Raw genomic sequence first — 10,017 nt, 5'->3', positions numbered from 1 at the left:
CCCCGAGCGGCCCCGGGACGCGCGAGGCGCTGCCCTGGGGACACCCCGGGGACACCGCGGGGCGCCCCGGCCGCCGCTCCCGTCTCGTCCCGCTCCCGGGCCCGGCCCGGGGCTCCTCTCACCCGCGCCGGCTCCACGGCCACCGGGCTCCGGGACGGCGCGACCGGGATCCCCGCACGGGTAGCGCCACTTCCGATCCCGCCAAGACGTGCCCGGAAGCGCCCGGAACCTTTTGGGCGGCGCACGCTAGAGCGCGGAGGGAAGGCGGGGGTCGGGGGGGGGGAAGTTCTGAGGTTGAGGGTTCGAGTCCCTCTCCCGGGAACTCGCGCCCCCCACTCCCGCCCAAAACTCTCCCTTTGGGATGAAGTGCCCAGAATTGGCAATCCTGGAATAACCTCCCAGCCCGAAGCTGTGAGACACAGATAACTGCACAGGACAACCCCCCAGGCAGAACAGGGGTCCYCCTGCCCCACGCCTGCTTGTTACACAACATGGGTTGTGGTTTCATGGCCAGCAGACCCTGCTGGGGAGGTGAAYGTGTCGCCCATGACGGTGGCAATGCCGTGGGCAGCAGGGCCTACAGGGAGCTGGCCCAGATCAGGGGCTGGTGGCCGGGTGCCCGTCGAGGTCCCGGCGGCGGCAGGGCAGGAAATGCCCCCGGGGGACACAGGGCACATCATTCCCGRGGGAATGGAGCATCCGTGTGGGCAAGACCCATCTTGCCCCTATGGCTCGGGACGCTGCTCTCGCCAGGAGATGGCAGCATGGCCGTTCCCAGCATGGGGGCAGTCATGCTGTGRCCATGGGGCTGAGGATGGACGGGACTTTCAGGACTGGGCCCATTCCCCTTGGAGCAGCCGCTGCCGCCGTGCCCAGGCCCTGCGTGGCACAGGGTTGTGGTAACGCTTCATCCCCGCGTTATCCCGAGGCAGCTCCTTCCCGTGGAGAAGGGCCAGCAGCCAGCCAGCCAGCGCCGTCCCCCAGGACCATGGGGACACRTCAGTGTCCCTGCCAGCAGGCAGTGACACCCTGGGGGATGGTTCCTTGTCCTCAGGCACTGTTGCACCTCTCTTCTGCCCCCTCCCACACAATTGTCCCTAAAGAAGGTGGCTTTTAACACCTTGGTCCTCCTTGCCACAAGGGAAGCTCCCTGGCAAGCACAGAGCCAGTCCAGAGGCCGCCCTGTTTGCTGCACCACATCCATCCTCACCCTGGCCTCCCCAGCACGGAGCCTGTTTCCATACAGGGTGGCAGGACCCAGGGGATGCTCAGGGAAGAGCGTCAGGACAGTGTATGGACACACGGCCTGCCGCGRGCGCCTGGCCCTGCCTGCCTGCGGATCCGGAGCTCCCCGAGCCACAGGCTGCCTCTGGAGGTCCTTCCATCCCTGCCTTGGGTGCTCCTTGTGGGTTCTCCGTGCCCACAAGCCTTTCCTCCCGGCCGTGCTGCAATTCCCCAGCTCCCCAGGACGCCACAACCGGTCCCACGCGTGACACCCCGGATGTGGCATGCCGGGCTTGTCCTGGATAGTCCTACAGGTTCCAGCTTTGCTCCCCAGCCCTTTCCTAATCGTTTCTAGCACCCTTCCTAGCTCCCTTGCCATTGCTGGCCCGTGGTGGTGTCCCTGTCCTTCTCCAGGCCTTTCACACCTCCACTCCCCTCGCTAGCAGCTCGTTCACGGGTAGTTCATGAAGAAGTTAGACGGCATTTTTAGGAAACACAACAAATCCCAAAATAAAACCCAGAGGCTGATGGCCATTCAGTGGCCTCAGGCTTTGATTGTATTCCCTGCTTTTAGGCCTGAATTGCTCAAGCCCAGCTTCCAGCCTTGCCCTTTTGCTCCGCTTTGCTCTCTAGATCCAAGGGAGACTCAGCGCCAGGCTTTGTGCCCGGTGCAGGGGACTGCGCTCAAGTCCCTCCTCCTCAATAAACCAAGTCTGTGGAGCCTCTTGAGCTTCACTCCCTGCAGAACCAGCTTTTTATCCTGACAAAAAAAAAAAAAGGAGGTGGGGGGCGGTCAGGCCCTGGACACGGCACTTCCCAGCCCCTCTCCTGCAGGTGTCCAGCTGGCCTGTGTCCACACATTAGCTCGATGGTCCTGCTAATGTGATCAGCAGCGAGGCAATTAGCGCCGCGTTCAAAGGGACATCCTTTGGGCTTTCAAAGCCCGCCAGGATAAAAGGCATCCAGCCGGTGCAGGGACAGCCCTGCACACGCCCATGCTGCCCCCCAGCACCGCCTGTCCCTGCGTGGGGACCCTTGTCCAGGTCTGTCACCTCCCCGGAACACAAGGTGCTGCCTCCCCAGGGTGCAGGCAGAGCCTGGGCCATGGGGTAGGTTGCAGGGATCCCTGGCTTGGGCAAGGATGCTCCTTGCTCCCTCTCGGCATCCTCAGCTGCAAGACGAGGACAGCAGTGGCTGTGGGCTGGACGCACGCGCGTGTGCCGGTCCCGGGCATGAGGCGTGTGTGTCCCCAGCCCCGGCACCAGCGGAGGAGGACAAGTGCAAACACTGCGGCCGGTGGGGTGGGAGGAGATTATCTGGGGCCCAGCAGTGGAAAAACTCTCCCGGTGTGTGACTAAGGCCCGATAGTGCCAGGTGTGGGTCCAGGCATGGCAAGCGAGCCGGCCAGTTATCACCGCCCCGTGGATTCAGGTGCCTGAAGCCAAATGTTTCCTAAGGGTGCGGTGACAGGCGCAGCGCCGCTATCTCGGCGCCTGCCCCCYGCCAGCGGGGACATGGGCAGGGACACGATGGGGCAGACAGGTACCTGCCCCAGAGCATCCTTTGGGGGAATGCCCATCCACGGGAGGGCTCCTGCTCCACACAGCCTGGGAGAAACGGGCCTGTGGGTCCCAGCCACCCCCAAACCTTTCCCCACTGGAGACCCAGGAGCATGCAGGGTTCCCATCCCCACGCACCGCTGTGATCCCACAGTCCTGGGTGGCTCTGTGGACCTGCTGGCTGCAGGGATGCTTCCTCTGTGAGTCAAGTTGGGTTTTCCTTGGAGGAGGGAAGATTTGCTTGAGCTCCATCCCAGGTCTGATCCAGGARGACAGTGACTGCGCAGCTCCAGCCCATATCTGTCTGGGACTCGGCCTCCAACAGCAAGGTGTTTYTCTGTGCCTCACTCAGCTCCTCTTTCCCTTCTCCACTTTCCTCCCCATGTCCTCACCTCGGCTCGGCTGCACCCCGAGGTGCAGGGCTGTGTCTCAATGTTAGCCAGGGGAGACGAGGGGCCTTGGCATCACAGCCCCGTGAGCCCGGCCAGGCCCTGACCGGCRGCAAGGAAAGCCAGGCTGGGGGACATGGCCAGGAGCAGGGAGCGTGTGGGCACCTCTGCACCAGCCCCAAGTGCAGCACAGGACACTGGGACTTGCTTGGGATGCTCCAGACGTGGCAGAGGCAGGAGGGGGAATTCAGAGGGATTAGGCACCAGCCTGGCACCTAGGAAACATCCCCTCCCCTCTGGGATGACCAGGGAGCAGCACACGTCATTAATGCCACATCTCCTGCCCCACCACATTTACAGGGACATTTGGGTCCTCACGCACCCCAAATCAGACAGGGCAATGTGGTTTTGAGGCTGCCCTCATYGCTTTGCAGGGCAGGATTTGCAGAGCTCCCTTCTCACCCAGCTGCGGCATCTTGGCCCAGGCACCTGGAAGAGGGTGATTTTTATTAACACCAAATTAAAGGTAATTGCCTTTTCCACCGGAGCCACTCCTTGCTCAGGTGAGGTTCCCAGCCGCGCYGGTCGCTGCAAGAACCCCATGGAGCGCCCAAGGGAGCAACTTGAGGGAGYTGGGAGCAGGACAGGGAGCAAGACAGCAGGACAGGGACGAGGACAGAGCTGTCACCAGCACTGTTTCTGCCTTGGAAAAGGAGCCAAAGCGCCTTCGTCACAAGGCAGCAGCAGCAAGGAGCGCGCACGCGGCCGTGCCTCGCTCCTGCCCGGCCCAGCGATGATGAAAGGCGAAGAAGAACTGGTTTGCACTCTGATCTCACAGGCAAACCTCAAAACAGCCACGGACTGTCACTCCGGCTCCCAGGAGGCTCCGGGAGGACGGGACAGCAGAGCCAGCCTTTCCAGTGGGACGGGATGGTTGGAGAAATTCATCGTTCCCCTGGAAATAAAAATAATAATCATAATAAAAACACAAAGCCAGAGATTACTTCTACGCACACAAACACGCAGGCACGCACTCTCTCCCCATCTGGCTTTGCCAGCCTGACTCATCGCTAATTCAAACAGCCCACACCTTTCCCTCTCCCTCCGTGTGACACTTTGAACAGGCCTTCGGAGCAGAGCCGGGGGCTCTGGAGCCCCGTTGGACCCTCACCTTTGGGTCCCGAGAGCAAGATGCTCCAGGAGCCCCATCTCAGGCCACTGTGCCCCCAGTGCTATCACCCCCTGCACACACTGCCAGGACTGGGGCAAGCAAAGAGTGGAGGCACTTGTAGAAAGGACAAGTGACAGAGCCCGTGACACCCGGGGACGGACCCACAGCCAGGGCAGGAGCAGGACTCAAAGCCCTGCTTTGCCTGAAGCAACCAGGGCCACCCAGAGCACACAGACCTCAAAAGCCCCCCAAAAAGAGCCACCCTAATCCCAAAGCAGCAGTCACCCAGTCAGAGGGACATCAGCTCTGCTCTTCTCCACCCCTTCCAGCTGGACTCACACAGCTGGGAGCAGGAAGGAGCAGCACGAGCCCAGCCTTCTCCCAGGCCACAGCTCCATCTACTCTCTGCTCGCAGGATGGGGAGCCCCCGGGGCACCCCCAACCCTGGCAGCCTGCCCGGGGCCACGGTGCAGCGCAGGGTGCTCCCGCACCACGCTCGTGCAAGCCACACGCGTGCATCACAGCTCGGCAGCCTGAGCAGGGCAGGGGGATGGAGCCAGACCTGCTCGCTGAGCTCCCGACCTGCCACCGTGCTGAGTCACCACCCATTAACGCAGGGGAAACCTCCGCACCTGAACCAGGGGAGGCTGCCAGCACCRGCACGGACAGCTCCCGGCCCGCGAGGACCTTGTGGCTGCCCCTGCAAGCCGGTGCACAAGAGATCCCGCTGCAGGCAACAGCGGGACCGGGACCACGCGGGATTAGGAGGCTCCGAGGAGTTTCGGCTGCCGATCCCCTCGGCGGTGACTCACCGTAGGGCCGGTCACGCCATCCCTGTGCTGCAATTGCCCCATCTGCAGATTAGGGAAACTGAGGCACGGGGAAATGGGGTGACTCAAGAGCTGTTGCACAGGAGATGCCGCTCGGATGCCGAGGCTTGGGCGTTCCCCATCGATCCTCCGCAGCTAACTTAAGCAGAAATGAACATYGACGTAAATATTTACTGACAGGCAAGCTCAGCCTCACCCACTCCTCTCAGAAGAAAGCTTTAAAGCAAACTCTCCTGCCTTTCATGTTTACATCTTGTTTATTTATTATACAGCAGATCACAATATTTCAACAGTTTGCATATAAAGAAAAGTAACATTTCAGAGTGCGAGAGACCTAACGTGCCCAAGCAGAGAAATGTTAATTAACAATATACACAGACGGGAAACAGTGCACTTCCCAAAGCTGAGACTCATCTGGGTTCCCAGCTGGAAGAAAAATATATTAAAAAACAGAAACATTATATATTACTGCTTTGTTTAATTTACATCTTGCTTTGCAGAAGCTGCACATAAAAAGACTCATTCTTTTGAGTTTTCTCTTTTTCCTCTAAGAAAGTTTCAAGTATAGCAGAGACCTGGGCATTTATAGCTGGACTCACTGTCCTTTACACACTAAATTAAAAAAAAAAAGCAGCACGGGGAAGGCAGCTGCAGCAGTACCTGGTGTCATCCTGAGGGGAAGAACGAGACAAATTAAAGCAGACAATTATACAAGAGCCAGGAGAGCCATTTTGGGCTCCCAAACGGAGAGCTGTGGGAGCAGCCAGGATCGGACTCGCCGGCTGGGTCCCAAGCTGGCAACAGGAGAGACGTCTCTCCGTGGGCACAGTGACACTTTGCTGCCAACCCCTGCAAACCTTTATACCTATGAGCCACAATCAGGTCCACCCTCACCCTGTTTGGGCTTTTGGGTCAGGAGGGGCTTGTTCTGATGGCTGCAATCAAGACGACCAGCAACCTGCTTGCAAGGGCTGTGACCCACACACCCGGTGGAGCTCRGTCTCCAGCAGAAACCTGGCTGGTGCTGAGTGTCACAGCCCCTGGAGCCACAAGGTGCTGGGATCGGGGGGAACAGGTTAAACTGATGCCAAACATAATCTGCAAGTTCTGGGCACAGGTCTCTGCTGCACCAGCGCCATCGCCCTGCTCGGGGGAGCAGAGCAGTGGTGCCTGGGTCAGGGCTCGAGAGGCTTCCTGAGGCTTCGCTCCATCCTCACACCGCAGCGACCCTTCCCCACCGCCCGGCTCCCGCGGCACGGGCGGGAGGAGAGAACTAGTGACAAACTACAAGCCAAGAGGGTTGGGCAGCCAGGCTGCTCCCCAGGGCCGGCCCCGGCCAGGCACTATTCACACCGTGAGCTGCTCCGGGGGCTCGCTCGGCCGAGGGGAGGGAGCGCGGCCGCGGCCCGCCGCTCACATGTGCCGCTTCATGTGCAGGGCCAGGTGGTCGGAGCGGGAGAAGGCCCGCTCGCAGAGGTGGCACTGGAAGGGCCGGTGCCCCGTGTGCTTGCGGTAGTGACGCGTCAGCTCGTCCGAGCGGGCAAACTTCCAGCCGCAGCCTTCCCAGGTGCAGTGGTAGGGCTTCTCACCTGCAGAGAGCGGGGTGTCAGCGGGCTCGGGGCTCCATGCTCACATACMGTCACCCATGTGCACCCTTCCCAGGGACCCCCACCAAGGGGCACCTGGTGTGCACCACATGCCCTGAGCACCCCTGCCAGGCCCAGCTTTCCATGCACCCCCATCTGTTTGCCCTTCCCCATGGGCAGCTCTTCTGAGCTTAGCCCCACCAGGAGGTCCTGTCCTCTCTGTAGAGCCCTGCCCCACTGCACCCSCCTGCCACTGCTCGTGCTCCTTTGCCTGTCCCAAGGAATCCAACTCTGTGCTCCATCCATCCCCACACTGCTGGGGGTGTCACACTCCCAGTCGGGTTGCACACCATGCAGTGCTCCCCACATAGCCCCAGCGCAGCTACAGGGCTTCTCCCTGTGCTCCCGGTCCCTGCAGCCCTCCCAGGGACCACCACCTGGCTAGACCCCACTGCAGGGCTCTCCAAACACCCCCGGCCACCTCTCCACGTGCTCCTGCCTGAGCCCACTGTAAGTCCTCCTCCTTGCACAGCCCCATTCTGCCTGTGAGGGTCTCTCCAGGCAACTTAACCCTCGCACAGCCCCGTGCGCCCCAGCCACACACCGGGGCCAGGGCTCTCCGGGCACCTCGGTGCCTTTCGGGGCACCGTCCACGCGAGTGCCGGCACTAACCGAGGGAACCTCCAGCGCGGGGACCCTCCGTGCGCCCTAGCTTCCCTGCCCGACCCCGCCGCAGCCCCGGCCGCCCCCCGGGCCGCCCTTACCCGTGTGTGTCCGCATGTGCGCCTTGAGGTGGGAGCTCTTGGTGTAGGTCTTCCCGCAGCCCGGGTATTCACAGTTGTGCGTGGCCGTTCGCTTGCGCGCCCACGAGCGGCGGCCGCGCTTGGGCTTGCAGTCCTCGGGGGGGGCCCCGGCCGGGAAATACTCCAGCACGGGCGAGTTGGGAGGCGTGACCAGCAGCCCGGGCAACCCCGCCGGGCCCGGCCCCGGGCCCGGCCCCTTCAGGGGCTCCCTRAAGACGCTGAAGTGTCCATGAAACTGCGGCGGCGGCTGAGGGGCAAAGTGGGGCGCGTAGCGGTGCGGGGCCACCGTGTAGTGGGGTGGCAGGTCGGCCAGGAGGTGGGGGTCTCCGCCGGGYAGTGGCTCCTCGGGGGGGGCCAAGCGGCCGTGGGTGAAGCCCGGATAGGGCATGGGCGGCCCCGGCACTGGTCCCGGCGCCACGCGGGGCTTGTGCTCGCCGCCGCCCGGGCCCAGGTAGTCGCCACCGGGCAACCCCAGCATGCAGGCRCGCTCCTCCGGCTGCTCCTTCTTGATGCGGGGCCCGAAGGGCTGCGCGGGATCCAGCGGCAGCGGGCGGGCCAGAGCCGGGTGCAGGGGGTGGTGGTGGTGGTGATGGTGGTGGGGGCCGCCGGGCACCCGCAGCTCCGTGTACTCCCTCCGCTGCAGGTCGCAATGGCCAGGCAGGTCCGGGGTGAGCAGCTCAGCCACGTAGCTGTGGCCCTGGCCCTCAGGATAGGGCGCCGGGAACTTGCCCGGCGTCGGGTAGGAGCCGTCGCTGTCGTACGTGGTGCCGCAGCTCTCCGGGGTCTCGGGCAGGGGGTAGTTGGGGCCCGAGGCGGCGGCCGGCGGCCCCTGCCCGCCGCTGCTCGTGTGCGCCAGGATGAAGTCCAAGTCCACGAACTTGCCCAGGTCGTCCTCCTCGCGCTTGACGGCGGCGGCGCCGTCCTGCTGCAGCATCCTCTGCGGGGAGAGGGGCGTCAGGGCCGGCGGGGGGACGGCGCCGGCCGGCCGGGCACCGCGGCCCGCGCCTCCCGCTCGGGGCGGCGGCTCCCCCCCCAACCCCCCAACCCGTCGGACGGGTTGGGACAGCCCCGACAGCGCGGCGCAGGGCGCCGGGCCCCCCCCCCCGCCCGAACCGCCCCGATGTGGGGGGCTCCGCCGCCGCCGCCGTCAAGCGGGGCAGAGCCGCCCCGGTGCGCGGGAGCCCAGCAGCGCGCTGCTTACGTGGAGCATGTCGGCGGGGCGCTCCTCGAGGGGCAGCAGGCTGGCGAAGGTGGAGATGGAGGGCAGCGCGCTCTCGTCCACGGCCGCCGCCATGGCGGGAGCGGGGCTGGGGAGCGGGCCCGGGGCGCGCGGTGCGGGGCCGCTCCGCTCCCCGCGGCGGCCGCAGCCCAGCTCTGCGCCGCGCCGCGCCCCTAAGCTGTTAACAGCGTGGCTGCGCCCCCATTGGGCCAGCCCTCATTGCTATTCACCGCCGCCGGCTCCCATTGGCTGCCGGCGCCCAGAGCCACGCCCCCCCACCCCTCCGGCACGCCCCCGTGCTGTCCGCGCCGAGCCCCGACGGCTCCGAGGGCTGCGCGGGGCCCGGCCCGGTGGGGCAGCACCGGGGTGGCCGCGGGCAGCGACCCCCGCCTCGGCAGCAGCAGCAGCAGCAGCAGCGGGGCACGAGTGGTCCGGGCTGCCGGTGCGGATCGCAGAGCCTGGGGACCCCGCGCCTCCGGGGGACCCCCCGCTCTGCCCCACAGAGCGGGGCGCCTTTGCAGCGGTGTTGCCGTAGGTCACTGAGCTGCGGTTTCCTGCCCCACAGCGGTGCCTGTGTAGATCACAGAGCCGGAGGTCTCCTGACACACTGCCCCATAGCCCGAGTGGGTTCGGGCTGCCAGCACACAGCGGGCTGAGTGTGCTTCAGGAGAGCGTGCGTGACCCACAGTGGGAATACCCTGGAGATGTCCAGGGCACGGGTATGGCAGGGAACGTGCCCACTCACAAGCAGTACATGGGCACCTGTCAGTACGCAAAGACTTCAAGACAGTGGAGACTTTTGCAAGCTGGGGAGGGGGCTGGGGCAAGAGCCAGCACCCGGGTCGCCCAGGGCCCTGCTCTGCYCACTTTATGTAACGGCGTCCATGGGGCCATGCTCCCCCACGCCGGTGCRGCCGGTGAGGCAATCAGCAGCGCAGCGCGCGCCCGCCCGCATCTCGCCGCGCGCAGGGTGCGTGTGCTGGCCGAGATAACTGCCCGGCAGAGCCTGCTGGGGGGCTGGCAACCTGCCTGCCTCAGCTCATCTCATCCCACAGCCTCCCCGCCACGTTTGCCTGCCCTTCCAGGAGCGCAGCATTGCGGCCGAGTCCCCGAACACCCCGCATGGGGAGCGCGGGCTGCTGTCTGTCCCACACAGCCCAGGACGGTGCTGTCYTCCCAAGTGCTCCCCGCAGGGAGAATGAGAGGGGGTCCACAGGAGAAACCCACGTGCCCAGC

General features: G+C 64.4%; 1 protein-coding gene across 1 annotated transcript; it reads right to left on the bottom strand.

Annotated features, from left to right (window-relative positions):
* Positions 1-6,586: 6,586 nt before the first annotated feature.
* LOC112950474 (Krueppel-like factor 2) lies at positions 6,587-8,879 on the bottom strand. The gene is made up of 3 exons (XM_026043056.1): positions 8,764-8,879; positions 7,524-8,499; positions 6,587-6,762 (listed from the first exon to the last, which is right to left on the bottom strand). Exons 1-3 carry the CDS (start codon positions 8,854-8,856, stop codon positions 6,587-6,589), a joined length of 1,245 nt encoding a protein of 414 aa, XP_025898841.1. The 5' UTR covers positions 8,857-8,879.
* Positions 8,880-10,017: the final 1,138 nt, after the last annotated feature.

The sequence above is a fragment of the Nothoprocta perdicaria genome, unplaced genomic scaffold (assembly GCF_003342845.1).
Source record: "Nothoprocta perdicaria isolate Ctin4 unplaced genomic scaffold, notPer1 scaffold_0, whole genome shotgun sequence".
Lineage (NCBI taxonomy): Eukaryota > Metazoa > Chordata > Aves > Tinamiformes > Tinamidae > Nothoprocta > Nothoprocta perdicaria.
This window is presented reverse-complemented; position numbering and strand designations above follow the sequence as displayed.